The 25,369-nt window shown below is 56.5% G+C and overlaps 1 protein-coding gene across 2 annotated transcripts in view; it reads right to left on the bottom strand.

The window, feature by feature from the left end:
- Window positions 1-11,901: 11,901 nt before the first annotated feature.
- WNT9A (Wnt family member 9A) overlaps window positions 11,902-25,369 on the bottom strand; it is a 26,315-nt gene continuing 12,847 nt past the window's right edge. For both annotated transcript variants that reach the window (XM_067732525.1, XM_067732526.1), the window contains exons 2-4: window positions 18,722-18,978; window positions 17,371-17,633; window positions 11,902-15,110 (exon numbers count right to left, since the gene is read on the bottom strand). In XM_067732525.1, coding sequence (XP_067588626.1) covers window positions 14,628-15,110; window positions 17,371-17,633; window positions 18,722-18,978 — 1,003 coding nt within the window. In that variant the 3' untranslated portion in view covers window positions 11,902-14,627. The remainder of the gene's footprint in view (window positions 15,111-17,370; window positions 17,634-18,721; window positions 18,979-25,369) is intronic.

The following is a 25,369-nucleotide window of genomic DNA, read 5'->3' as shown; positions in this document are numbered from 1 at the left end:
AGTGCGGAAAGGCAGGCAGGCGATCGGTGGGGCTGCTCAGCCCCCCACACGCCCTGAGCTCCAGGCAGCCAGCCCAAACTTCTGTCCCTCTCTGAAGCTGCTTCTCAGGCTGCAGATGGGGCCAGCGAGGCTTCCCCCATGCACAAGCCCAACTGGAGAGGCACCTTGATGGGCAGGAAGCCAGGATTCCCGTCGCCCCCCTCTCCTCCAAGGCCAGCTCACCCTGAACCCAGAAAGTCCCCTTCTCCCTGTAGGCTTGAAGGACAGACCCATCCCACTAAGAAAAGAAACAGTCTCACTCAGGGGGGCACCTTGGTCTGGGGCAGGCAGTCCAGGAAGACTGTCTGTTGGAAGTAGCGGCAGCCTTAAGTCTTAATTGATGAGAGGCAGATGAGAGGGTGAGGAAGGTCCAGGCAGAGTTCAGAGGCCTTGAAGAGGAAGGCCACAGGAAAGGAGGGGACACTGGCCACTAGAACCGGGCAATCAGGGCAGGCCTTACCATCCAGCCGGGTGTGGCCCCAGGCTGACCCACAGGGGAAGTGGCAGCCCCTAGCTTTCTGCATTTGGGGCTTTGAGAAGAAGACTGGGTGGGGAGAGATGGTGGGAACTAGCCTCACAGGTGTGGATGGCCAGGGAGATGGTGGTGTGGAAGGGGTTGCCCAGGAGAGAAGCCCAGTGGGGGCTGCAGATGAGGGCACCCAGCTGCCTCTGGGCCTAGCTGACTGACTCCTCTTTCCAACAACCCCAAGAAAAGGAAAGAGAGAGTCCTGATGGGAGGAAGCCCGGCTTCCTGCTTTGTGGCTGCTCCCCTCTGTTGACCTTTCCTGGCCACCATCCAGACCAGGACCCCTCTCAGATCTCAGAGCATGTTTCCCATCAGTTCCAAGCTGGTTCCTCTGCCCCCTGGTTGCCATGACATTTGATGTGGATGCGGGAGTGGGCAGCTCTGGGTGTTCCTTGCTGACACTGTTCACCCGGGGTTGGGGGCGCTGAGGGCCTATCTAGGCCTGGGGCCCGAAGGGCTGAGGCACCCCGGTCTTAAGCTTGGGAGGGCTCCAGCCCTCCAGCCCTTTGGGCCTGAGTTTCTCTACCCATGCATTGAGAAGGTTTGGAAGGCCCCTCCTGCAGGTCCAAGGTCAGGTAGGTAGACAGAGGGCTCTGTTTGTCCCGGAGCCTACAGAACTGCTCCAAGACAAGGGTCTTGGGCCAAAACGGAAGAGAGGCCATGACTGCAGCCCCTGCCCCACCCAACTTGAGGGGGCAAGAGTCCCCCCAGGGCCCTCAGAGATCAAGGCAGCTGTGGTCACTGGACGGAGATAAGGTGGGAGAAAGAGCAGAGAAAGAGGAGCAAGGGGGCTCAGGCGGCCTCAAGTGTTCACTGCCAAGTACTCCCAGGGGTAGAGGCTGCAAGCAGCAGGGGCTGTCCTGGACCCTACCCAGAGCTCCGTGCTGCAGCTACTTGTGCCGAGACAGTAATGCCAAGGTGCCTGGGCCACCTTGCTGCCCCAGGTGAGCAAGAAAATCCTCCCGCACACCTCACAGCCGTACCAGTCTGAGGCTGGCGGCCTACAAGACCCGAGACATTGTGGAGTGAGGGGAGGTCCATCTACTCCACCCACCCTCCACCTCCCCAAGACCTCTGGAGTCTCAGACACCACCTGGGAGAGCTGCAAATTCAGGAAAAGCTAGCCTCAGAGAATATAGAACCTGTCCTTAGGTCTGGGGATATGGAAGATGTAGCTCTCCCTTGGGGACTGGTCTAGGGGACACAGCACTGCCCTGGGTCTGGGGGATATAGCCCTCCCTGCACTGGGGTCTGGTCTGGGGCCCCGACGATGATCATAATGGCAAACTGGTCCAGATACCCAGCTGAGCCAGAAGCCAAGCCCTTTCCTGGCCATGACCTGGGCGGCTCCCACCCTCGGGGCCTGGGGAGGGGCAGGATTCAGCCAGTGTACAGCTGGCTGGTCTGCAGGCCCTGCATTCCCAGCACCCACTGGAGCATGTCCCTGCTGCAGTCCAAGCTTCAGCTATTCAAGAAATTTCCACTCAAGGCTGGGACCCACCCTCCCGACATCCTGGACCCCAAAGTCTGCAGGGCTGAGCCCTCGCCTGACCTGCTGCTCTGGAGGGCCCTGCCACCTGGGCCCATAGCACAAAGAGGGGGACACTGTGGGGGACTGTCCCTACCAGCACACCTCCGCACAGACCCAGCCTGGGAAGGTGCGTCACTGCCACCAGATGTGGCCCCAGGATTCCACCCAGCCGTGTGGGCAGGGCAGGCCAGGCACCTCAGGGGGCCCTCGAAAGGCACCTCTCATGGTGCCCTCGAGCTGCATTCAGTTCTCCCTTTTAGGAGCATGCAGGGGGTTGGGGGGCTGAGGGACTCTCACAGCTGCCTCCCAACAGGAGGGCCAGCTTCCGTGGGGCCTGCCTGTCTTCTCTGAGTCTATTCTATTCAGGGTTTGAGCATGCACTCACCACCACTGTTACCGGCTCTGTCAGCCCCTCTCAGCAGGGTCAGGGAGAGCAGACGTATGGCCCCAGCTCCCTCCTGGCCCTGAGCGGGTACAGGAATCCCGCCCAACCTCAGTCACTGAGACATTCCCCTGCACGACAGATCACATACTTGGTAGAAATCAGGCCCAGCCACAGTGGAAGACCATGTGAGCCCAGATGCCCGTTAATAAAACGTTTACAGCCTCCGGGTCGTCCTCGGTGTCATGTGTTCATCACATGTGGCCCCGGTGAGCTATTTGGCATGGAAATTGCCCTTCCCCTCGGGGCCACAGAAATCTCACTGGCTGTGGCCACCATCACCAATGACAGTGACCAATGTCCTTCCTGGCTAGGGCAGGGGCTTCTCCACTCCACCCACCTGTTGTGTGACCTTTGGTGAGCTCTCTCACCCTCTACCCACACCCCGGAAGTGAGCTCTGAGACACACGCAGGGTGGGTAGGGAGCAAACACTGTAGGAGCACCATGATTGTGGATCTGATGCTAAATCGTGGCCACAAAGAAAAACTGGTCAGGGTGACACTCAAGGCCCCGCCCCTCCAGGACCACCGCCCTACCCTGGGCAGGAGGCTTCGTGGGTTGAGTGCCAGGACTCTGAGCTGGTGGGGCTGGGTCTTCATTGCTTTCCCATGCTGGTCCACACCATCCAGCCCCTGGGTAACCCTGAGTGTGTGGCCCACAGGAGAGAGGTTCCCCAACTCCACATACCAGAAGCTTCCAGGCCCAGAACCCGTGATCTGCTAAGAAGCATTGACTTAACAGTTGCCCTGGCCCCATGTCCCCTGTCCCTCTCAGCCCCATGTCCCCGTGTCTCTGTGTCCCAGGTCCCTCTCAGCAATCTCAGCTCACTCACACAGTCACACGCACACAGTCACACATATTCTTATACACACTTACATAGTCACACATGTTCACAAGCTCAGACATCAGCCCTCTTCACCTCCCCTCCTCCTCGACTTCTCTCTCCCTCCCTCTCCCCCTCCAACAATGGGTTCCCACTGCCCCTCCCCTCCTCCTCTCCCACTTCCCCCTCTCCCCACAGCTGGGTCTTCGGGAATGCCCTCTCTCCTGCACCATCAGTTGCTCTCTCTTGCTCTCTTTTTCGCTCTCATCTAGAACATGGTGCGGGGGTGGGGGCACCCTCTCCCTGTGCTCTTGTCTCTAGGATGCTCTTATGCTGTGTTTGCTCCCACACGTGGTTATGGATATGGTTATCCTGTATCCGTTTGTGTACTGCAGTTCAGACCTTGCTCTGCACCTGAAATTTTCCTCCAGTCTGGGCTATCGGGCTCCATGGGGCAGGCTCTCTGAGGACCTGCTTGGCAAAGCACGGACCAGAGAGGCAACAACACCATTCACTCTCTGCCCCTGCAACTCCTTGCTCGCCTGAGTTGTGACCAGTATTCAGGTGTGAGTCCTGTCCTACGGTGAGCAGCAATGGGGAGGTCACTCTGCCAGGCACCTGAGCACCTCTACGCCTCACACTGCAAGCCCATTTCCTGCTGGGGACAGGTGTTTCCTCAGGCACTGGCTGGGGCTTCTTTGTGGGCAGAGGGTGGAGACGTCTTTTCCCCTTACTCTCTTCGCAGTGGCCAGCAGAAATACTTCTCCAAATATAACCAACATCGGTGGTCTGGTTTTTCCCTATGGTTTGTGCTCTTACGGTGTGTTCATAAAGTTTTTCACATATATATTTTCCTCCATTAAGCTGAGAGTTTCAGTTCTAAAGTTTACATCCTTAATTTCAGCATCTGCATATATCAGGTGCTCAACAGGTGTTTGTGAAATGAGTGAGTGAATGATTCTTTAAACAAAAGGTCTCTGGACTGCACAACCTCTCTCTGCCCCTTCCTAGCCTGTCTCCCCAAGGGGTCTACATTCCTGTCTCACTGGTCCTCAACCTCCCCCAGGAAGCCGTCTGTGGCCTGGCCACTGACTTGCTGGGGCCAAATCCACCTGCTTGTCCTTCCTTCTTTCTCTTGGTCACCTCAGAGCATTGATGACATTGTCCGCACTTCCTTTACTTTCAGAATGACTTTTTAAAGAGGTGAAATTGATTAAACCTATTTATATTTTTAAATCAAGCAAAACTAAAATGTACCATGAGAGTAAATCATTACCCCAGACTCCTTCAGTCAGAAGTAAACCTTGTTTACAGGAATTGAATTTTAATCCAGGTCTTTTCCAGGCATCACACATGGTCCAGGGATCAACACATAGGCAGAAGAAAGGAGAGAGCGGGAGGGAGGGAGGAAGGAGGAAGGGAAAGAGGGAGGAGGGAGAAGCCAAGTGAGGGAATGAGATTCGAAGATTTACTTGCTGAACTTGGGATAAATGAGATACACGCATGTTTCTAAATAATCCTTCTAGGATTAAAAGAGAGAGAATATGCGAAATGAGGACATTGGACTGGTCTCCATTCAGCCAGCACTGGTATCTGAGAATGGATCTGTCCCTCCTCCTGGCCCTCTCCTCCCCCGAATCCAGGTGTGCCCTCCGCAGCCTCCGGACTTGGCAAGCTTTCTACAATTTGCTACAATCCCTTGTCTTTATTTCAGTGGGCTCAAAACTCACTCCTTCCCCTCAACCCATGCTTTCTACCAAAAATTCCCCATTCTAAGCTCTGTACTTTAATTTGTCTTTCCAGCGGCTGGATCTAATCACAGGGAGGGGACCTGTTTTGTATTGTTTTTCATGAGGGCCCACACATCCTGAATTTCATCAATCCTGAGACATCTGCCATCTTCCTTGCACCCCACCCTATTCACACCTCTGGGGTCCCCCCGCCCCTGCCCCAGACATCCCAAGGCTTCCTCCCCACTCTCTGGGTGGAGCCCTGTTCTCTGCATCCCCTGAATTGCTCTGTGCAGCACTTCAAACAGTTTACTAGAAAGGGTGTGTAACAGAAGTGAACTTTTTGAGAACTTGCCTGCCCAGAGTGCCTCTGTTCTGGTTTTTTTATGCAAGCTTGGCTAGGCGTGGACTTCTAGGTTGGAGATGACTATCCCTTGGAGCTTGGAAGGCATGGTTCCATTTTAGTTTAGCACCCCCCCCCCAAATTGCTGATGATGGCCAGTATCTGTTCAATCCTCAGGGCTCTATGTGCACATGAGTTAGGAATGATCTGGGTATCAGAAAACAAAACCCAACCAGTGGAGCCTAAGCAAACAGACGTTCATTTGTTTTATTTTATTTATTTACTTTTACTTTTTATTTATTTATTTTTTGGCTGTGCCACGCGACATGCGGGATCTTAGTTCCCTGACCAGGGATTGAACCCATGCCCCCTGCAGTGGAAGCGCAAAGTCCTAACCACTGGACCGCCAGGGAATTCCCATGTTCATTTGTTTTAAACCACATGCACAGAACAGAAACAGAAGAGGCAGCATGGGATTAGAGCAAGAGCTCTACAGGGTCACTGGGGACTTAAGCATTTTCTATTTGTGTCCCTTCATCCTTCATGTTTGGCTTCTGTACTCATGATCCCAGGATGGCTGCTGCAACTCCTCCATCACAGCCTGTGTTTGAGGCAGGAAAAGGATGGAAGGGTATACAAGTGATGAGCAAAATGGGCATTCTCTTAGCAAGCTTTACCTTTTCATTAGAGAAAGGACGCGCTCCACAGGAATTTATCACCACATCTCCTTGGCCAAAACTGTTAGGTGACCACCATAGCTGGAAGATAGCCAACAAGAAGTTGGCCTATGTTTTTCTCACTAGATTTCTTGGGCTTTATCTTTCATTTTTTTATTTAAAAACAATTCTTATTCCACCAGCCATATTTTCATTTCCAATAGTTCACTTTTGTTTTTATTGTTCATTTTCCATAGATTCTACACTTGTTTTATGTAATTCCTCCACAAATCTTTCTAATGACACTGATGAGTTTATTTAAGACTCCTTTCTGTGCCCTGAATTGTTTCTATTTCTTCCGAAGTCATTTTTTGGGAATATCTCTCTAGAGTCCCCAGAGTGACTCTCTGAGCACTTTCATTCTGTCTAAAAACCCTAGAATCCAGAAAGCAAGGAAATCTGCATAGACTGATGGGACAGAAAAGCCACCTTGGTGGGGGCGGGGGGCGGGGTTCCTCCTAGCCAAATTTGGAAAAATGTGAACACTTGAAGAGTAACAACGTCATTGCATTGTAACATTTTGAATTAAAAAAAAGAATCTGTGTGTCCTTGGCAATGGGAAAAAGCAAACAAAAGTTGGGGAGGGACATTTTCTTCATAGAACAATGACATGTAATACATGTAGCAGAAATGATAGAATTTGGAAATTGCCCTTTCACAGGCACCAGTGCAATCACTGCTTGGAGCAGAGTATCCATGAGTCACAGGACCACTGATGGAGTAGATTTCTCACCAGTCACAGGAAGACCACGTGCCTGCATGGCACAGAGAAAGGGCAGTTACCACTTCGCCCATGACCTGCCTCGGTATCCCTGAAGGGGCAAACAGGTACATCCTTGATCGGTCCTGGGTCAGAAAACAAAAACCAAAAACAGCTACGCAGTGATGTTTGTTGTTCCACTGATGTTGAATAGTCAGTGTGAAGACAATAGGGAGTTATGTGGATGAGTGCTTGTGTTGCTGGAAGATACACTGGAGAATTACGGGGCTGAAGTGTCAGGATGTCACCAACATACTCTCAAAAGGTAAACATAGATGTGTATGTTTTTAGAGAGTAAACAAAGCAAACGTGACTAAATTCACAACTGTTGAATCAGTACAGGATACATGGGAGTGTGGCAGGTAGACTACCAGATGTCCCCAGGACCCCTGGCCCTGTGGCTTTAAACCACAACTCTGGATAATCTGTTACGCAACGATACATGACTGATGCGCATCGTAGGATGGTCACAAATTCTCTTTCAAAGTTGGGGAGAAAACCATGTGGCTATGCACAGTTGCCCCTGTGATAAAATACGCACTGAGGTCCTGTTGGCTGGTCCCGGCCAGCGCTGCCCCCAGGACCTCGCCCCACTCTAGGCCTTGACCCTGCCAGTCCAGGTTTGGGACATCCCAGCACTTCCCACACAGGCTATGAGGGCTGTTCCACCTGCCTGGTGTGCTGCTCCTGTCTTCTCATCCCCCATGGCATCAGGGCCTCCCACTGTCCACCCCAGTATCACGAAACCCCAACTGCCCCTATGTTCCTCCTCTGGCCTCCTGCATCCCCTCCCCCACCTTCTCCTTCCCTTCCCCTCCCCCAACCTTCTTCCTCCTCTGCCTTCCTCCCTCTTCTCCCTCCCCTTGCTTCCCACCCATCTCCTCTCCCCTCTCAGCTTCTCCTCTCCCTTCCTCTTCTTTTTCATCTCTCTCCTCCCCTCTCTCCTCCTTTCTCCACTCCCCTTCTCTCCCCGCTCTGGAAGGTGGGCCTCTGGCTGCCCAGCTAATAACCACAGCAGGAGCCTCCCGGCTCCACTCCCCAGCTCCAGCCGTTTCCATGGACGAGGGCCCACACAAACACAGGATGCTGCAGCTCCCCCTGCCAGCCCAGGACCCCCCGCAGCACAGGGTTGGTGGCAGATGAGGTCATTGCCACAGGGGCCCCACAGGCCTGTTGGGGGGGACTATTTGTTTGGCCTCGTTTCTGTGGCAACCTGCTAGACCCCTCCTTCACTCCATCCACGGGGGTGTTTGCTGGTGCAAGGGACGAAGCTGCCCCTGGGCCCCCAGCTCCACCTCCAAGGTATGCATAGGGAAACCGAGGCGCAAGAGCCAGGCAGAGGCAAGCCCCTGCAGGGTCAGGACGCTTGTCCCCAGACCGGGGTCTCCCTCTGCCCGGGAACTCAGGCGAACATAGGCCAAGTGGGTCCGAGGCACACAGCCCGTCGCCCAGAGCAGGGGTCCTGGCTCTGCCCAGCATCTGTCCTGCCCAGGGATCAGCACCCTGACCTATGTGCTGGACAGTGGGCCGAGAGGGTCCTGTCCCAAGGGAGGAGGCCCTGGGCAGGGAGCGAGGAGGGGCTCAGAGGGCAGGGCAGTTTCCAGAAGAGGCACTGTGGCCAGGCACTGGGGAGGAAACCACGGGCAGCCCAGGTGGGGAGGAAAGAGGCACAGTCACAGGCTGGGGTGGCTCTAAGAAGAGGGGGGTGGAGACAGGAAGCTGGAGGAGGAGCTGAGAAGCAGGAGGGCAGGTCGAGGCAAGGCCGTATGTTCAGGGCACCAGCACATAAGCCCACGGCATGCTGTTGCCACTGTCCCGTCTGTCCAGTGGCCTTTGCAGCAGCCGAGAGCCTCCTTAGATGGGGGCAGTCCCAGGAGGGGTGGCGTAGGCTCAGGCCAAGGGCATCAAGACCCCCAGAGCAGGGCCAGGAATGGGGGCTGTGTGCTCACAGTAGTGGGGTCCAGGTGGCCCGGGCCCGCCCACAGCCTCCCAGCTTTCCGTACGTCAGTGCTCTGGGCCTTCAGCCCTCCTGGGCAGCCTCCTTCTCACACCCCTCGTGGGCTGCCCCCAGAGCACCTGCTGTGCATGGCCTGGCCAGGCCCTAACAGAGCAGCAAGTGCCACTTCCTGTGGTTCCTACGGTCCCGGGGCCTGCAGGGTCTCACAGCAAGAGGCAACAGGCCCACCGTGGCCTGTCTGAGCTCTCGGGCCATGGTGAATTGGCCTCACTTTTTCCACCCTTTCCCTCCCCCTTCATCTTCCTCTCCACCTCATCCTGTCTCTGAAGTCATCCTGGAAGGCAGGTGGGATCCAGCTGAATACCTTCCCAAAGTGCAGGCCCGTCTGAGACGTTACCTAACCGCACCTTCTTACCTAATCCCCCAGCCATCTCCTGCTTCCTGCGCCTGCCCCCACCCCAGCAGGGCCAACCTGGGCTCGAGCCCAGACTTGCCTCTGGCCACCTGTGGTCTTGGGCTGCCTCCCCAGGATGTGGTCCTACAGGGCAGGCCTTCCCCTGCCTCAGATTCTGGGCGGGCCAGCACGAGCTTGTCAGCGGGAGGAGGCCAGAGACAGGGGCAGGAGAGACTACAGTCACTGGGCAAAACGGGTAGCTGGAAAGGAGAGTGACATCCTGGCACTTTGTCCTCACAGTGCGCACATTCACACATACACACGCACAGACACGTGGACCCAGCGCCCCCACATGTTTGCACACAGGCACACAGACACAGACACATGCAACGTTAGCCAGGTGCACAGAGCTTATCCACCGCATATGGAACCCAGGATCGAGGGGAGACCTGGGTGCCCAGATAGGGATCCTCGGCAGGGGGCTGAGTGCCCAAGTAGGAGGAGGTTGGCCCTGGCAGGAGGCTGTGCATAGTGACCTGTCCAGCCTGTCCTGCCTGGCTGGCCCCTTCTCTCCTCTGCAGCCCCCACCCGCTTGCAGCCCTCAGCCTGCACCTGGGTTGGTTTCAGCTACAGTTTCAGCCACCCGTCATCCAGGAAGAATGGCCACATTCAGGCTGCCTGCTCTCTAACCCAGGCAGCTCGCAACCCTCTCGCACCCGGGGCACAGAGGCCTGAGCCCTCTGCCTGCCCCTCCATAGCGGTGCCGGGCAGGAGGTCTCGGTTTTCACAACATGCGAAGACGGGGAGTTGCCCCCACGGGCCCCCCACGTGGCGAGAGGGCCCTCAGTCCCCCTCTGCCCTGTTGCCACCCACCCCCATCCCTCACCTGTGGATCCCGGTGCCTGGCTGAGGGGCCTCTTGGAGCTGCCAGGTCACCTTCGGCCTGGCAGAGGGTCTGGCCTCAGGAGGAACCATCCGGTCTCCAGTGGCAGTGTTCAGGAGGGCAGAGAGGGGGTACTGTAACCCTTCCGCCTGAGTACAGTGATTAGGCAGATAATTCCACGTTCCTCGTGCAGCAGCTCCTCTCCTGGGTATCCAGGGGGACTTGGACAAGACCCGAGGTGTCAGGGAGGTGACCTCCCAGGAGAGGGACCACCAGGGGTCCAGCAGGGCACATCACAGCTGTGGGGGAGGAGGACACACGAGATGGGCTCGAGGGAAGACAGAGGCCAGCAGGGAGGGTGGAAGGGCTAGGGACTGGGGACAAACTCGGTGGAAGGGGGTTGTGTTGGACCCAGAGGGCCCCAGACTCAGAGCAGGTGGACGGACAGATGGACAGGCTGTGTCAGGGACTCAGTGCTGGGATGAGGCACAAGGAACCTGCTTCTGGAAGAGGTTGCAGGCTTAGAGTGAGGGAGAGAAAACTGGGGGTCGAGCAGGCATCCTGAGAGGAGGCAGAGGGCGCCCTCCGGCTAGCCAAGGGCCCCCACACACATGAGGGGTCACATGCCCCCGTGAGATAGGGAGAAGGTGGCCAACACAGGGGCCTAATTCATGTACTGCGGGATGGGCTGAACCTTCAGCCGCTCTCTGCAGGAAACAGGCCTTGAGGTGATGAGGGAAGAATTGCCAAGAAAGAGAAAGTCTTCTTTCCTAACTGAGCAAGAGAAGGAGATGTGCTCTGTCCTGTCCACCACAGCGCCTGGGCCCACCCTTGCTCCACACTCCTTTCCCTGTTCAGGGACCAGGTCCCAGGTCTCCTGGACTGCAGTGGTTGGGGCTCTGTCCCCCAAAGTTCACATCCACCTGAACTTCAGGATACGACTTTATTTGGGAAAGGGTCTTTGCAGATTATACTTAGTTACTTGAGTCAATGATTTCAAGATCAGAGCATCCTGGACTGTCTAGGTGGGCCCTATGTTCCATGGCAGATATCCTCCTAAGAGACAGAGGGGAGAAGACAAAGAAGACACGGAGATGGCCACGTGAAGATGGAAGCAGAGACGGGAGTGATGTGGCCACAAGCCCAGGAATGCCTGGAAGAGGCAGGAAGGGTCATCCTCTAGAGCCTCCTGAGAGAGCTCAGCCTGCCCACTTCTGGCCTCCACAGCCGGGAGAGAACAAATTCCTGTTGCTGTAAGTCGTGCCCCTCACCCTGTTTGTGGTCATTTGTTATGATTGCCCCTTGACTAATACAGGGGACAAAGCCCCCCAGCAGTCCCCACACTCCTGCTCCAGAGGAGAGAGTGAAACAGGGCCTCAGCAGGCACTCTGGTGGAGATGAGGGTTTGGAGGCTCACTGAGAGCACTGCTTGAGGGTGTGCTGGGACAGAGGCCAAGCTCGAAGGAGCTGGGCATGTGGTCCTCCAGTGCCAGCCTATGAGAGGATCCATGGGGCCACTGAGTGACAGGGGACCTGGGATATGGTCCCTGCACATGAGAGCTGCTGCATCTCCAGGTGCTAACAGGGAACTACCACCCCCTCCCACCTCTGGGGAGGGCTGGGCTGGACTTGGTCTGTGAGAGGTCTGTAAACCCTCTCGTCTCCCTGGGCCCTCCTCCCTCAGGCCTCCTCCTCACACAGGCCCTTCTCCCCAGGACCACTGGAACCCCGCTGAAGGCAGCCAATGAGATGAGGCTATAATTTAAAAATACATTTATTTAGTGTTTCCATTTGTTTCTGTTCTGTTACACAAGGCCATTAAATAAATACATTCTCCAAGTCACTCGAGTACACACCTACTCGCTATACAGATGAGGTAGAGAAATCAACAGGCTCACACAAGACTTCTCTCGTGTGTGAATGCCCCTCTCCTCCCGCCCGCCTGGACCTGGCCTAACCAAGCTCGGAGTCACGTCTGTGCATGCTGAGAAGAGAGCAGGTGGCCGGGACCCGCCTGGCCCTCAGCATGGCTCTGCCCCTGCGGCCCTGGGGGGGTCGGGGGATCTGGACCCCGCCACAGAACATGTTTTCTTTTAGAGATCCTCTGCTGCACAGAGAGAAGCATGTTAATGAGAGGCTCCGTCAGCGGGAGTTGTTTCTTTGCTTAGCAAGACATTTTGATATATATTTATGTATAAACAAACCAGCCAGCAGACGTTTTCAATCTGCCTTGTTTAAAAAAATACTTTTCTTAATATTTATGACATAGAGCTAAATGTGGTATTTGATTAAAAAAAATCCTTCCTCTGACTTGCCGCCTTTCCAGACCCAGTAGTGACCGAGCTACAGTCTTGTCATAGAAGCATGGCCAGGTCTGCGTGCAGGTGGGAATGCTTGGGGACAACTGGGATGCACCCCAGCCTATCCTCACCCTCTCCAGCCAGGCGTGAAGGAGACTGAGGGGCAGACCCACATCGTCCACTGTCCCCTCCCAGGGGACGTGCCTTGGCTGCACCACTCTGTCAGCATGCACTTATTCATGGGGCTGTTCTCTGAACCACAGGAGAATAAACTTTACTATTTACACTATAAAACAGGGACAAAGAGACCCACATCCACATAAATAGGTTTTCTTTTAAAAACACAGTCCCCAGGGTTCCTGAAGCCCCCCTGGACTCCGAGGAATCCCTTCACTCAGTAGTTCCCGTGTCCACGCTGCCACCCATCTCTGCGCTTGTCCAAACCCCAGTGCACACCCTCGGGGCACAGTCATAGAGCTGAGCAGGATGGGCCCAGGGCTGGAGGCCCCACCAACATGGGAAGTAGAGCTCCACACTTAGGAAGGGCACAGGGCAGAGGCCACACCCCAACCAACCACTGACCACAACCCAACACAGTGTGCATGATCACACACACCACACACATGCAGACATGCTTACGCACATGCGTGCACGCACACACGTATGCTCACACAGGCACACGCAAAGCACAGACACCACACATGCACAAACATGTGCACATGGTCACACGCATACATGCATCCGTGTACGTACATGCACACCCATGCGCAGATGTGCTCATTCTCATGCGTGAACACACACCACATGCAGATAATATACGTGCTCACGCACATGCACTTATGCATACACACATCACATACTCACACACATGTACACTCATGCATGCACACAATCAAACATGCTCATGCACACACACCACACACTCACGCATGCATACACACATGCACACATGTGTGCACACACCCTCAAACCAAATCAGGTCAGCGCTGGCCATCCTTTTCCCTTCTCTGCAAAATCAACAGCATGGCCAAGGAGAACGGCCTTCCATTTGCCACATCCTAACCTAGACTCTCTCCACCTATGTCTGTCCCCGCCCTGCCTCCCCCACAGTGACAGAGAGCAAGCTGTGCCTTCCTCATGAAATGAACCTCCAAGGGGCTGGCCCTGCCCCTCTGCCCATGCCCACCTCTGGGGGAGAACAGGCCACCTTCTGCCACCCCCAGCCCCAGAATCTGCATTGAGGAGGCTAGAGTGTGGAGCCACGTGCCCGCAGGGTGCAGAGCAGGGCCCGTCCACTTCCCAGGTCAGCCTTGCTATGGGTAGCCGGCCTGGACCATGGGACCTGGCTTCCAGAAACCCTGAGGGTGGTGGCCAGACACAGCCTGCTTTACTTCTTCAAAAACAACGACAGCATGTCTCTCTGGATTTAGTGGTTTCAAACGACAAAGCAGATCAGGCGAACAGTTTAGGAGGGGGCGTGGAGGGGAGGGAGAAAGGGGCCCCTCCAGGCGAGGCTCTGCTGAGAGGGGGAGGAGCCACAGCCTAGGAGACTGCAGGGATGGAGAAAATAATAATTATATATTAGTTAAATAAAAATAACTTAAAAGTCACTGATATCACTCCAAAGAGAAGTACTCGATGTCAGAGGGGGCCGGCAGTAGAACCCCCGCACCTGGGCAGCCAGGCATCTGCTCTCTACCCTAGTGGTTTGACTCTAAGCCAGTGCTGGTGCAGGACAGGCCACAGGCAGCTCACACAGAGGCCGTGTGGTCACGAAGGTGTGCCCACTGCTCCTCAGAGGTCACCCAGCGCAGGAGGGCCACCTGGTGACTCAGGGGGACACAGCTTGGAAAGCATCTGTGCAAAGCTCTCAGGTCATGGGGAGGGACAAACAGAGGGGATGCAGAGGTCAGACTAGGCCTTTGAGATGGGGAGATAAAAGGGCAGAGATGGCCAACCCAGCCAACTCCCTGGCCTCTGCCCCTGCCTTGTAACCAAGTATACTGGGGGCGCCCGGGTCAAGGACTCAGCCCCTGCAGGTCTAGACCCCTCACATGGCACACACCACCTGTACCCCTGCAACAGCCTGGCCAGGCCCAGGGGCTCAGCCCCTGCAGGTGTACACCCCTCACATTGCACACACTGCCTGCACCCCTGCAGCAGCCTGGCCAGGCACAGGGGCTCAGCCCTTGCAGGTGTAGACTTCCTCGCGCTGGGTGCACTGCCTGCACTCCACATAGCAGCACCAGCGCACCTGGCACTGGCAAGGCCGGGTCACCACCCGACTCTGTGTGTTGTGACCACGCCCGCAGCAGATACTCTCGCAGTTCTTCTCACGGTGGCACCTGCGGCCGGCAGTGCCTGGGGAGAAGCGGCCGGCCAGGCAGAAGCTGGGTGAGTCGTCCAGGTGCACTAGCTCCGGAGTGCGGGGCAGTGGGTCGCCACCACCCGTCCCTGTGGCCCGGCCCCGCGGTGGTGAGATGGCGCCGGCCTCGCCGGTGGCCTCATTGGTGGTGCTGCCCACCTTGAGCGCTGTCTCGTACTTGTGCTTCAGGCGCTTGCCCACCTCATGGAAAGGCGCCAGCTGCCGCCAGCACGTCCGCACGGTGCACGAGCCTGACACGCCGTGGCACTTGCATGTGGTCTCCACCCCAGCCTTGATCACCTGGGAGGGAGGTGGGCATAAGGGCCACTCTGAGCAGATTGGAGACCAGTCCCCAAGGACAACCCTCAGAGGGGCTGGAACTGCCATTCACCCCAGGGCCAGATCTCATGGCCCCCCAGACCCGGGCCCAGGCAAAGGGGGTCACCACTGCTCATCACCCAGGCCCCCTGCTACCCACACATGTCCCTCCCTCTCCAAGTCATGAACCACCCAGGACAGAAACCCCATAGCCAGCACCACACCTTCAGAGAGGCCACTGCAGCACCCTGAACCCACCTCCTGCACCATCATGGTCCTCCCTTCCCATCCCTGCATCCCAGGCTGCCCTCTGCAAGGCAGGGCACACCTCCCCACTAGCCCCCCTGTCAGCACCCCCCAGGACCACACAGTCTGTCCTCAGCAGTCTGCTCCTTGAAAAAGTAAGGACAAGCAAGTTAGCTTGCCTAGTGGACAGAACTGGCCATGCCCCTGCCTGAGCACAGGGATCAGATGCTACTGCATGTGCAGGCACCATCCCCCACCCTGCTACTTGGAAAGTGGGAGAAAGCCTCCAGAGAGGTCCAGATGGGAGGGGGCTGCACCCACCGCACACATGCAGGCAGGAGCAGGCATGGCCCAGCACCCACACTCCGCTTGGGATCTGGGAAGCTGCCCAAGACCCAGGCTGGGCCCTTCCCCTCCCAGGACTTGGGTCCAACCTGCAAAGCCGTGGAGTCAGCCCAGCTGTCCCACGGGGCCTCCTGCCTGACTTTCCACACTGGGGTCCCTAGAGGGACACGGGGAAGAAGAACAGCAGGGGAAGGGGAGGTCCCTCTCCCAGTGGGCCCCAAGCCAGGCCTGAGCTCCCACACTGCCCCCAGGGAGAGTCGGCTCAAGGGGGATTAAGAAACATAGCTGCCCTCCAGCCAGGCAACAGAAGAGTCACATTTAATGATACTTTGCTGAGAAACCCGGACAAATTTAATTAAAACGAGGCTTACCCAGGACCAGTGGAGCTAATGGAGCACTTTCATATTCTGACTTTTCATTAATAGCTTACAAAAGAGCGAGTGCAGAGGAAAAGAAAGGGCCTCCCATGGGGGATTTAATCAGCCTGCACCCCTCCCCAGAGGGTGGAAGGAGAGGCAGAGCTCCTGTGGAATAGGGGGAAATTGATTCTTTAATAAGCCCACACCTCAGAACTCTGGCTTCTCAATAAAGAGGGGCTCAGAGTGAGGCTGGCATTAATGACCTCACGCCCCCCTCCAGCCCCTAGGCTGGGGCTCCATATCGCAAGGGCTGCCCAGCAAGCACGCAGCTCCCCCTCCCAGCCCCTGACTATCCCCCAGCTCAGGCTGGGCCTTGGGAGGCGTTTGACTGGCCAGCCTGTGCAGGGACTAAGAGGGTGGGGTGTTCTGTCCACAGTGAAGGTGGTGGGACCCGATGCCTCCTCCAGCGGCGTGGAGCCAAGGGGCTGGCGGGTGGGTAGAGAGTGGCTGCGGAGCCAGGTCCCCCCAGGTCCAGCCATGCCTGCAGCCAGCAGCTCCCAGAAGGGCCCAGCAAGAGAGCTGAAACAGTCCTTTTCACCTTGAGTCTTTTGTTTCAAGTTTCCTCGGAACAGTCCTGGCCACAGACAGGGTCCCTGAGGTAGCAGCCGCCTCCCCAGCTTGAGCCAGCCACACCCCCAGCTTTTCCCCGGGACCCCTGGACTACACACTTACCTGTTTGCTGTCCACCTAGGTCCCTGGTGACAGGACCACCCACCCCTCAGCCCTGGCGGGTAGGGACCAGTCCATTGTCTTCCTGGTTAGATGGTGCCCAGCAGGGAGACCCTCCCTGTGGCCTTGACCAGCCAGAACCCACCTGCCTGTTCACCAGCCAGCAGCAAGTAGGCCTTCTGGTTCCACCCAACCATGGGAGACCACGGGGCACCCCTCCATGGAGTTCCCCACCATGACAACTAGTATCCCTGCCCATCTGGTAAGTAATGAGCCTTATAAGCAGAAGGACTGGAGGCCCTGGCTGTCACCAGTGGCTGGAACAGAGCCCCAGAGGCAGCCGACTTCACCTCCTCCCAGCCCTCTCCACCACCAATGCCCCTCCCTCAGCCCCTGCACCCCAGCCCTTAAACACATATGCACCCTGCCCACCCCTCTGCACTTTCCCGCCCTGCTCCCCAACTCACACCACCTGCAACCCCACACCCACCCCATGCCCTGCCCTGTGCCCTGTGCGCCCCCCACCCTGCACCGTTTCCCACTCCGCACCCCACCCCGCTTGCCTTCACACCCACGAGGTTGTTGTGGAAATCCACACGGGCTCGCAGATCCTTGCTAGACCGCCGACCCAGGAACTCCTTGACGAACTTGCTGCTGTACTTGAGATTGTCCCCGCAGCCACCCCACTGCCAGGCCTCTCGGTTCTCCAAGTCAGGGGCCTCATCACAAGTGCAGCGCTCCATGCGGCCTGCACTGCACGCCTTGGCCAGTGCATGCGTCAGGCCAGCAGAGGAGATGGCGTAAAGGAAGGCTGTCTCCTTGAAGCCTGGGGTGGTGGGGGCAGGGGCAGGTCAGCAGGCCACAGCGGCCCCCGTCTCCCTCAGGTGCAGCCAAATCATGGCATCCCCAGGCACACATTCCGTATAGAGCAGGGTCTGCGGGAAGGATCCTTCCTGGTGTGTTCCATGCAGGGAGGGGCGTACCTGCCTGGGCTGCCATGTGCACCTGGGGACAGGAGGTGCTCCCTCGTGCCCCAGACATAGGACTGGTCAGGGGCAGGAGAGAACCCAGAGTGTACTGGGCCACAGGTGTGCCCAGCAATCGGAGACCCTATCCATCTGGGTCTCCAACCTACTAGACTGGCCAGGGCCCTCTGTGAGCCTTGCCATGCCCTGGGCCTCAGGTCCCTAGTTTTGTTTTTTTTTTAACATCTTTATTGGAGTATAATTGCTTTACAATGGTGTGTTAGTTTCTGCTTTATAACAAAGGGAATCAGCTATACATATACATATATCCCCATATCTCCTCCCTCTTGCATCTCCCTCCCTCCCACCCTCCCTATCCCACCCCTCTAGGTGGTCACAAACCACCGAGCTGATCTCCCTGTGCTATGCGGCTGCTTCCCACTAGCTATCTATTTTACATTTAGTAGTGTATATATGTTCATGCCACTCTCTCACTTCGTCCCAGCTTACCCTTCCCCCGTGTCCCCTAGTTTTTAAAACAACGCTGTTGAGAGACTCAGATGAGAGTCCCCCTCGGCACCCTCATGCAGAAGGAGACACAAGAGAGGAGGCTCCGTGCTCTGGGCTGGGGCACCAGCTGGACCCCTGCTCCTGTGCCCAGGCACCGGGCCTCAGCCACTGCCATGTGGCAAGAGCCATCAGAGCTGCCTCAGGCCTTGTCACAGCTGACCACATGTGCCTTGTGCCACCAGCAACTGTTTCATGCAGGTGTGAGAAGGGACCGGGCATGGGGGAGAGGGCAGGAGGCAGGGGAAGGGGGGATCGGGGGGGTCAGATCTCACCCACCGCCCAGTCACCTGGAACTCAGCTGAGGTGCTGCACTAGGGGCGCACACCAGGGCCAGGAGGTCCTGCCTCCCTGCTCCGGCCCAGTGTCCCAGCACACTCACCTCGCTTGAGCAGACTGGCCCGGTAGCGACCCTCCAACGTACAGTTCCAGCGCTCAAACCGGAACTGGTACTGGCACTCGAGAGCACTCATGCTGACCGCTTCCACCAGCGTCTCAGCCACACCGGGGTCCCGGCGGCACATGCGCCGCTGCTTGCGCTCCAGCTTCAGCCGGTCGCAGGCCTTGTAGTGTGCCTGGGCAGCTGCTTCCGGCTCCAGGGTCAGCGGGAGGATGGTCAGGGGCTCACTGCCCGTCAGCCTGGGCACAGAGAGGCCAGAGTGAGCCCTGCCCCAGAGGCAGAAGGTGGGCGCTGGGCGAGGGCTGCAGATGCTGGGGCAGCAGAAGAACCTGCTCGGCCGGAAAGCATGGTGGCAACTGGATAGGAGCCCCAGTGGGCCCACCTGGGGGACAGAAGGGGCAGCAGGCCCAGGGACGGTATAGAAAGGTCACAGAGAACCTGGCAGCAGAGGGGTGGTGAGAAGGCCGTGGGACCCTTGCCCACCAGGCATCCTCTCTACACCCGCTTGCCCCCATATCCACTCACGCCCTGCCCTGCCAACTGCTTGTGGACCCCTGCCTGGCCCCCTGCACGCCCTGGGTTCTCACACTGGCTGCCCAGTGAGCATAACTCAGGTATCCACACGGATGCTGACCACTCCCCAACAAGTCCCTTCAGGGAGTCACACCCCAGCTGACACCAGCCTCACTGCCCAGGTCTGATGACAGGGGAAGGAACACACAGCTAGAAACTCATACACACACACCTGGGAAGACTGTCCAGCCCAGGGTATTGGCCAAGGGCAGACAACCAAGGCAGGGAGCGGGCACAGTTGCCTCAGGCCGCATGAGACGTACATCTACTGTACCCTCCCCGACCCACTCCCATGTCTGCTTACCCAGCTTGCTCTAGGACCCCCACACTCTGCCATCCCCAGCTAGGGGTGCCCCCCACGGCCCTGTGGTCCCTTGAGGATGGCCCTGGCTCACTCCCTGTCCTGCAGCCTGTGCAGATGGCCCCCATGGTTCCAATGGGGTCTCCTGGAATATGTGCACCAGAAGGGGCCTCTCGTCCCAGGACCCAGGTGCCACCCGGGAAGTGGGCTCCTGGTCCTTGTGCAACTCCACCCCTTCTCTTGGCTGAGCCAAGGCCCTGGCCTGGGTCCGTCTTCCTCTGTCTGGCCTGCCTGCCCTAACTCCTTACCAGCTGCTCCATCCAGGGACTGACTGGCTCTGGCCTTCTGCCTGCTCTGTGCTCAGAACCATGGGCCTCAGTGTCCCCAGACAGACAACTGCACATCTGGGCTCCAGGAACGTCCAGGCCCAGCCCCACCCAGACCTTCAGCCCTCAGGAGGGAGAGGTGCCCACCTGGACGTGAATGGGGCTCAGAGCCCACCACTAGAAACAAGCCCCAGCCCCCACCTCTCACCTCAGCCAACCCCAGGAACCAGGGGTATCAGGAGTTCACAGATACTGGAGCCCCACACCATGCCCCATCCCATTTCTTGCTGTCCTTCCAAAGCCCCCTCAGGGGTACGGTGGCCACTGGGCTGACAAGGAGAGCTGCAGCTTTCTGCAGGGGAAAGGATGTGGGCAGGGCCTTCTAGAACCCCACCCTCTAACAGACTCCAGCAGTAATGCTGCAGGTTGAGGTTCCCCTGGGGACAACCTCGGGTACCACATTTTGTAGCTGCATGCACACACCCCCCAGCATGCCCTGCCCTGCCTAGTGGAGAGGGGAGTCACTGCATATCCACCCTGGTAAGGGTGGGGCCCGTGCAAAGCAGAATCGGCCCTACCCTGAGGCCTCTGGATCCCAGTCCCTGAAGGAGTTGCCCCTGTCTCACCCTTGCTGATCAGCTCCCTGAGAACAGCAAAGCAGGATGCTGAGGCTTGGGAACCAGGCTGACAGGAGGCCCAGGCAGCATTGGGCAAGGAGGCTACCGGAACACCAGAGCTGACTGGTCAGGCCTAGGGGTGCAGAGCAGAAAGGACCACTACCCCCCACCTCTGCACACTTAGGTGCAGCATGAGTGAGGCCATGGTGGGCACCCTGAGAAGACCCACCCCAGGCCTTGGCCCTGCTCTCCACAGTGCTCAGAGCTAGTGTACCGGTGAGCTGTGGGAGAGCAGAGGTGGCAACTGCTCCCAACCCTGAGACCAAGGGCGTGGGTGAGCAGAGCCCACAGAGGCATCCCTGCCAGCTCAAGTCTGTGCAGACGTTGCTGAAAGACCCGTGCCCCTCTCCGTAAGCAACACTCTGAATCAGGAGGCCCCTGGGTGTGCTGTGGGAGGCCAGCATGGGTGCTGGCTAGAGGAGAAGCTCCAAAGGTCCCTGAGACATGGACAGATCCTTTGTGGGCCACTGAGCAGTGGGGATGCAGAGGCAGTAAGACCTTCGGGGAGAAGACACGTGAGCTTGGAGCTGGGACGATGCATTGGAGGGGTAGCAGCACACGGCAGCCCCAGTTACCTGCACCCCTTATCTAGCATTAGGACTTCATGCCTAAGGACATGGGGATGTGGCAGAGGCTGACGTCAGGGGGCAGTTTTGTGGACTTCCAGGCCCCTGCCTGAGGACAGCTGCTGCACTGGGGCAGAGTGAGCAGGCAGGGGCCCGAGGACCCTGGGCTGGAGGCCGGAAGAGCCATACTCCTCACACAAAGACAGCTCACACAGTGGAGACTTGTCCCCAGACAGGAATGTCAACAGCTGTGCCCAGAACTGCGTGCCACATGGCTAAAGCACTGTAGCCTCCAACCAGCACATCCCCCAGGCAGGATTCAGATTAACCAAGCTCCCACCGCTGCCAAAACATTCCGGCATCCAAGAAGACCCCTACTGTAAGGCCATCCTGGGGGGACCTGGGGCCAGGCTGGAAACGGACGAGGAGAGGGAGACAAATGGCAGGTGATGCTGCCTTCCAGTCTTCCAGGAGGCATTGGGGGTGCCTGTGTCCAAATTCTGCACATGGGCACTGAGGACAGGGCCCCCCCCCCACCTGGTGCCAGCCTGTGTCCACACTGCACATGAGGAGCTAACTCAGGGGTCCCCCACACCCAGGGCCAGTCTACATAGCTACAGGTAGTTTCACTCCCACCTGGCCTCAGCATGTCCACCAGGGTATCAGAGGCAGCTCCATAAACACAGCCACAGGCAAGCTGACACTCTCCTGAGGCCAGGTGGGGTCTACATCTGTTCTGGGCAGAAGGATGTTGAGGAAGGGTCAGCTCAAGTCCAGGAATGGCCATCTGAAAATCGTGTGGCCACATGGCTGAGGCCTGAGGCCCAAGGGCCAGGCCTTTCCCCTGAGCCATCACCCAGCTCCCATGGTAGGCATGAGGCTGAAACCCAAGGGGGCAGCACTGCTCTACCCCCCGGCGTCCCTCATCCCAAGATGGCACATCCCCACCTCCCTTTTATGGGGGCCCAGCTGGCCCCTGCCCAGGCCCCCTGAACAGTCAGTGTGGACTCAGTGCAGCCAGCCTGTGAACTTATGGCCCGGAGTGCAGCAACAGAGGACAAACCCTCACGGAGGTGCAGGGGTGAGACAATGCATGGGGTACAGGGAAGAGGGTGGCCATCAGGTGGGTCCGGGCTCAGTGGAGAAGGTCCCAGGGACAAGAGGCAGAAACGACAACACAACGAGGAACCCACAGAAGTGCTGGAGGAAAGATGAGAGGTTCATAAAACATTCTTAGAATCAGGGAGGCTTTTGTCAGAGTGACTCAGAATCCAAAATGCCTTTAAAATTTAATAAATTAGACTATCTAAATGTACAAGAATCTCTGCACAGCAAAAAGTAGCATAGAACCCCAAGACCAACAGAGGAAATGCTGCAATTCAGATCCCAGGCCAAGGACCAAGTTTCTTTGCTTGTGTGTGGGCATGTGCATATGGGCACATGTGCATGTGTTGCATGTACATATGTGGACACAGGCGTATCTTTTCCTCTAGATCAATAACAAAGGAATCAACTGTTAATTGGATACAGGATATGAACATACAGTTCAAGGGAAGGGAATATAGCTGGCTGTTAAAAACTTATTTGCATTTCACTCAAAAAAATGCAAAATAAAACTATATTGAGGGCTTCCCTGGTGGCGCAGTGGTTGAGAGTCCGCCTGCCGATGCAGGGGACACGGGTTCGTGCCCCGGTCCGGGAAGACCCCACATGCCGTGGAGCGGCTGGGCCTGTGAGCCATGGCTGCTAAGCCTGTGCGTCCGGAGCCTGTGCTCCGCAACGGGAGAGGCCACAACAGTGAGAGGCCCGTGTACAGCAAAAACAAAAACAAAAAACTATATTGATAGGTTATTTTTCATTCATCAGAGGAGTACAAATCAATGTCTGATAGGATTATTGTCAAGGACACAGGGAAGGAGGTGTTCCTCCTTGGCTGGAATTCTGGACTGACATATCTATAAAAATTCACCCACCAATTCTCTTTCTAGAAATACAGACTACAGATATGTTATCTTAAAACATATAAGCAAAAAAAAAAAATTTAATGTCAGCAGCAAGAAAAAACATACAAGTGTATGTCACTCACATGTTACCCAATGCAATGCTGTCGTGCAAAAACACTGGAAGCACTGTTTGGTATTCAAAAAGACTGGAGATTGGCTGAATAAATGGGCTCCATCCACTCCAGTATTCAGCAGGCCTCAGAAATGCCGCAGCCCACCTGCTGTGTACACTCAGTGCAAGGCACAGGCCTACCTCTGCAGAGTACCTGCGTGCACACCTGTGGGTGCACGGGGCAACCCAGGATAAAGGCAGCTTGGGGCAGAGGAAACACGTTCTTCTCCCTTATGGCGTGTGAGCCACTCACACGTTGTCCCATGCACTTGTGGCCCATTCAAAATGACAAAGTTCAACATACAGCCAGTGGCATGGAGAAGTCCCTCACAGTCTCTCAGCCCTGTATGCCAGCCTGGAGCAATGAGCCTCTGCCCACACAGCCTATCTCCAGGGGCTGCGCCTTCCAGCCCAGAAAGCGCCCAGGCCACCCGGCACAGCACAGACCCTCCAACCACCCAGCTGCCCACACCAGTGCACCTGCCACTGTGCTCAACACAGCTGCCCCTCCCTCTCTGTGGGCATCTGGTCTGAGACAGGCGGGTCGATGGGCACATAAGCCTGCCCAGGAAGCCCATGGAGGACTTGAGTCCAGGTTGGCTGCCCTTGCTCCACCTGGCTGTCCTCTCCCAGCGCTGGACCCATTTCCTGGGAAGAAACGAGACCTAAATGTTGGTCTGGTACTTTACAACACTCAGGTATCTTCAAAAGATATAATACACACATGGAAGTGAGCAGCACAACTGGGAAACACAGCTCTCACCCAGCTCAAGAAACAGCCTTGTGCCCAGGCACTCTCGACTGCCACCACTAATGTCATAAACAATCTCCTAAACATCTTCCAAAAGCTTCCCCATCTTGCTGTGCACATCCAGCTCTCCATCCAGCTGACACCAACATCTGCCCATGAAGTATGGTGGGGCCAGCATCCCTCCCTCAGGATCCCAAAGGTTCCATCTCCTCGCTGCTCTGTGATGTCACAGCAGCCTCACATGTGGCTCATTTCCAGGCTCCACCCTGGGCTAGTGTCACGAGCTCCTAACGTTTTACTGGGATTCCGTCAGGAGCTCCTTCCAACAGATTCCAAGGGCACACGTTGGCTCTGCATTTGCACACACATGACAGGGTTTGCTGGGGTGGTCATGACTGCTCTGTGCAATTTTTTAAAATAAATTTATTTATATATTTTTGGCTGCATTGGGTCTTCTTTGCAGTGTGCGGGCTTTCTCTAGTTGTGGCGAGCGGGGCTACTCTTTGTTGCAGTGCACGGGCTTCTCATTGTGATGGCTTCTCTTGTTGCAGAGCACGGGCTCTAGGCGCGTGGGCTCAGTAGTTGTGGTGCACAGGCTTAGTTGCTCTGCAGCATGTGGGATCTTCCCGGACCAGGGATCGAACCCGTGACCCCTGCATTGGTAGGCAGATGCTTAACCACTGCGCCACCAGGGAAGTCCCCTGTGTGTGTAATTTTGAATCTCTCCATTGGTGAGAACAGCATCTCTTTCCATTTACTCAGGATTCCTTCCTGCCTCTCTCTGAAGTCTTACACGTTCCCCCACTGAAGTCTGAAGTCTTACAGCCTCCCACAGGGCTGGCCTGTATTAGAGTCAGTCTGTGTTCCAGAGTGATAGTGTATAAAAATAAAATAACTTTATAAAGTCAGTCTTCCCTCTGTTGCTGACCTACAAAAGTCCAACTGACCCTATGCTGATTTAGTATTTGGTGACCTTGCTATGTGTTGTAATTCATCTCTGATGATTTTCAGATGCTCTGTGTACAATCATGCAGTCTGCAGAGACACCAGTCTATTTTCTTACTATGCGGTTCTTCCTGCCTTGCTACACTGGCTAGGGCCATCAGCATAATCGTGCAGAATCTGCCAGCTACCCTCTGGGACCCAGCCTCCTGACCCCCAGCTCCACAGCCACCAGCCAGCACAGAGCATATGTGGCCATGAAGTGAAGGAGAGAACTGTGGGCACCACCACCAGAAAGTGGGGACCCTCATCCTTGCTCATCTCTGCTACCCAGACCCACCCCTCCAGATGCAAGGGTGCCCTAAAGACTGGCACTACA

Source organism: Pseudorca crassidens, chromosome 3, assembly GCF_039906515.1.
Source record: "Pseudorca crassidens isolate mPseCra1 chromosome 3, mPseCra1.hap1, whole genome shotgun sequence".
NCBI lineage: Eukaryota > Metazoa > Chordata > Mammalia > Artiodactyla > Delphinidae > Pseudorca > Pseudorca crassidens.
The sequence above is the reverse complement of the archived record's forward strand: the minus strand, read 5'-3'. Positions and strand labels throughout refer to the sequence as shown.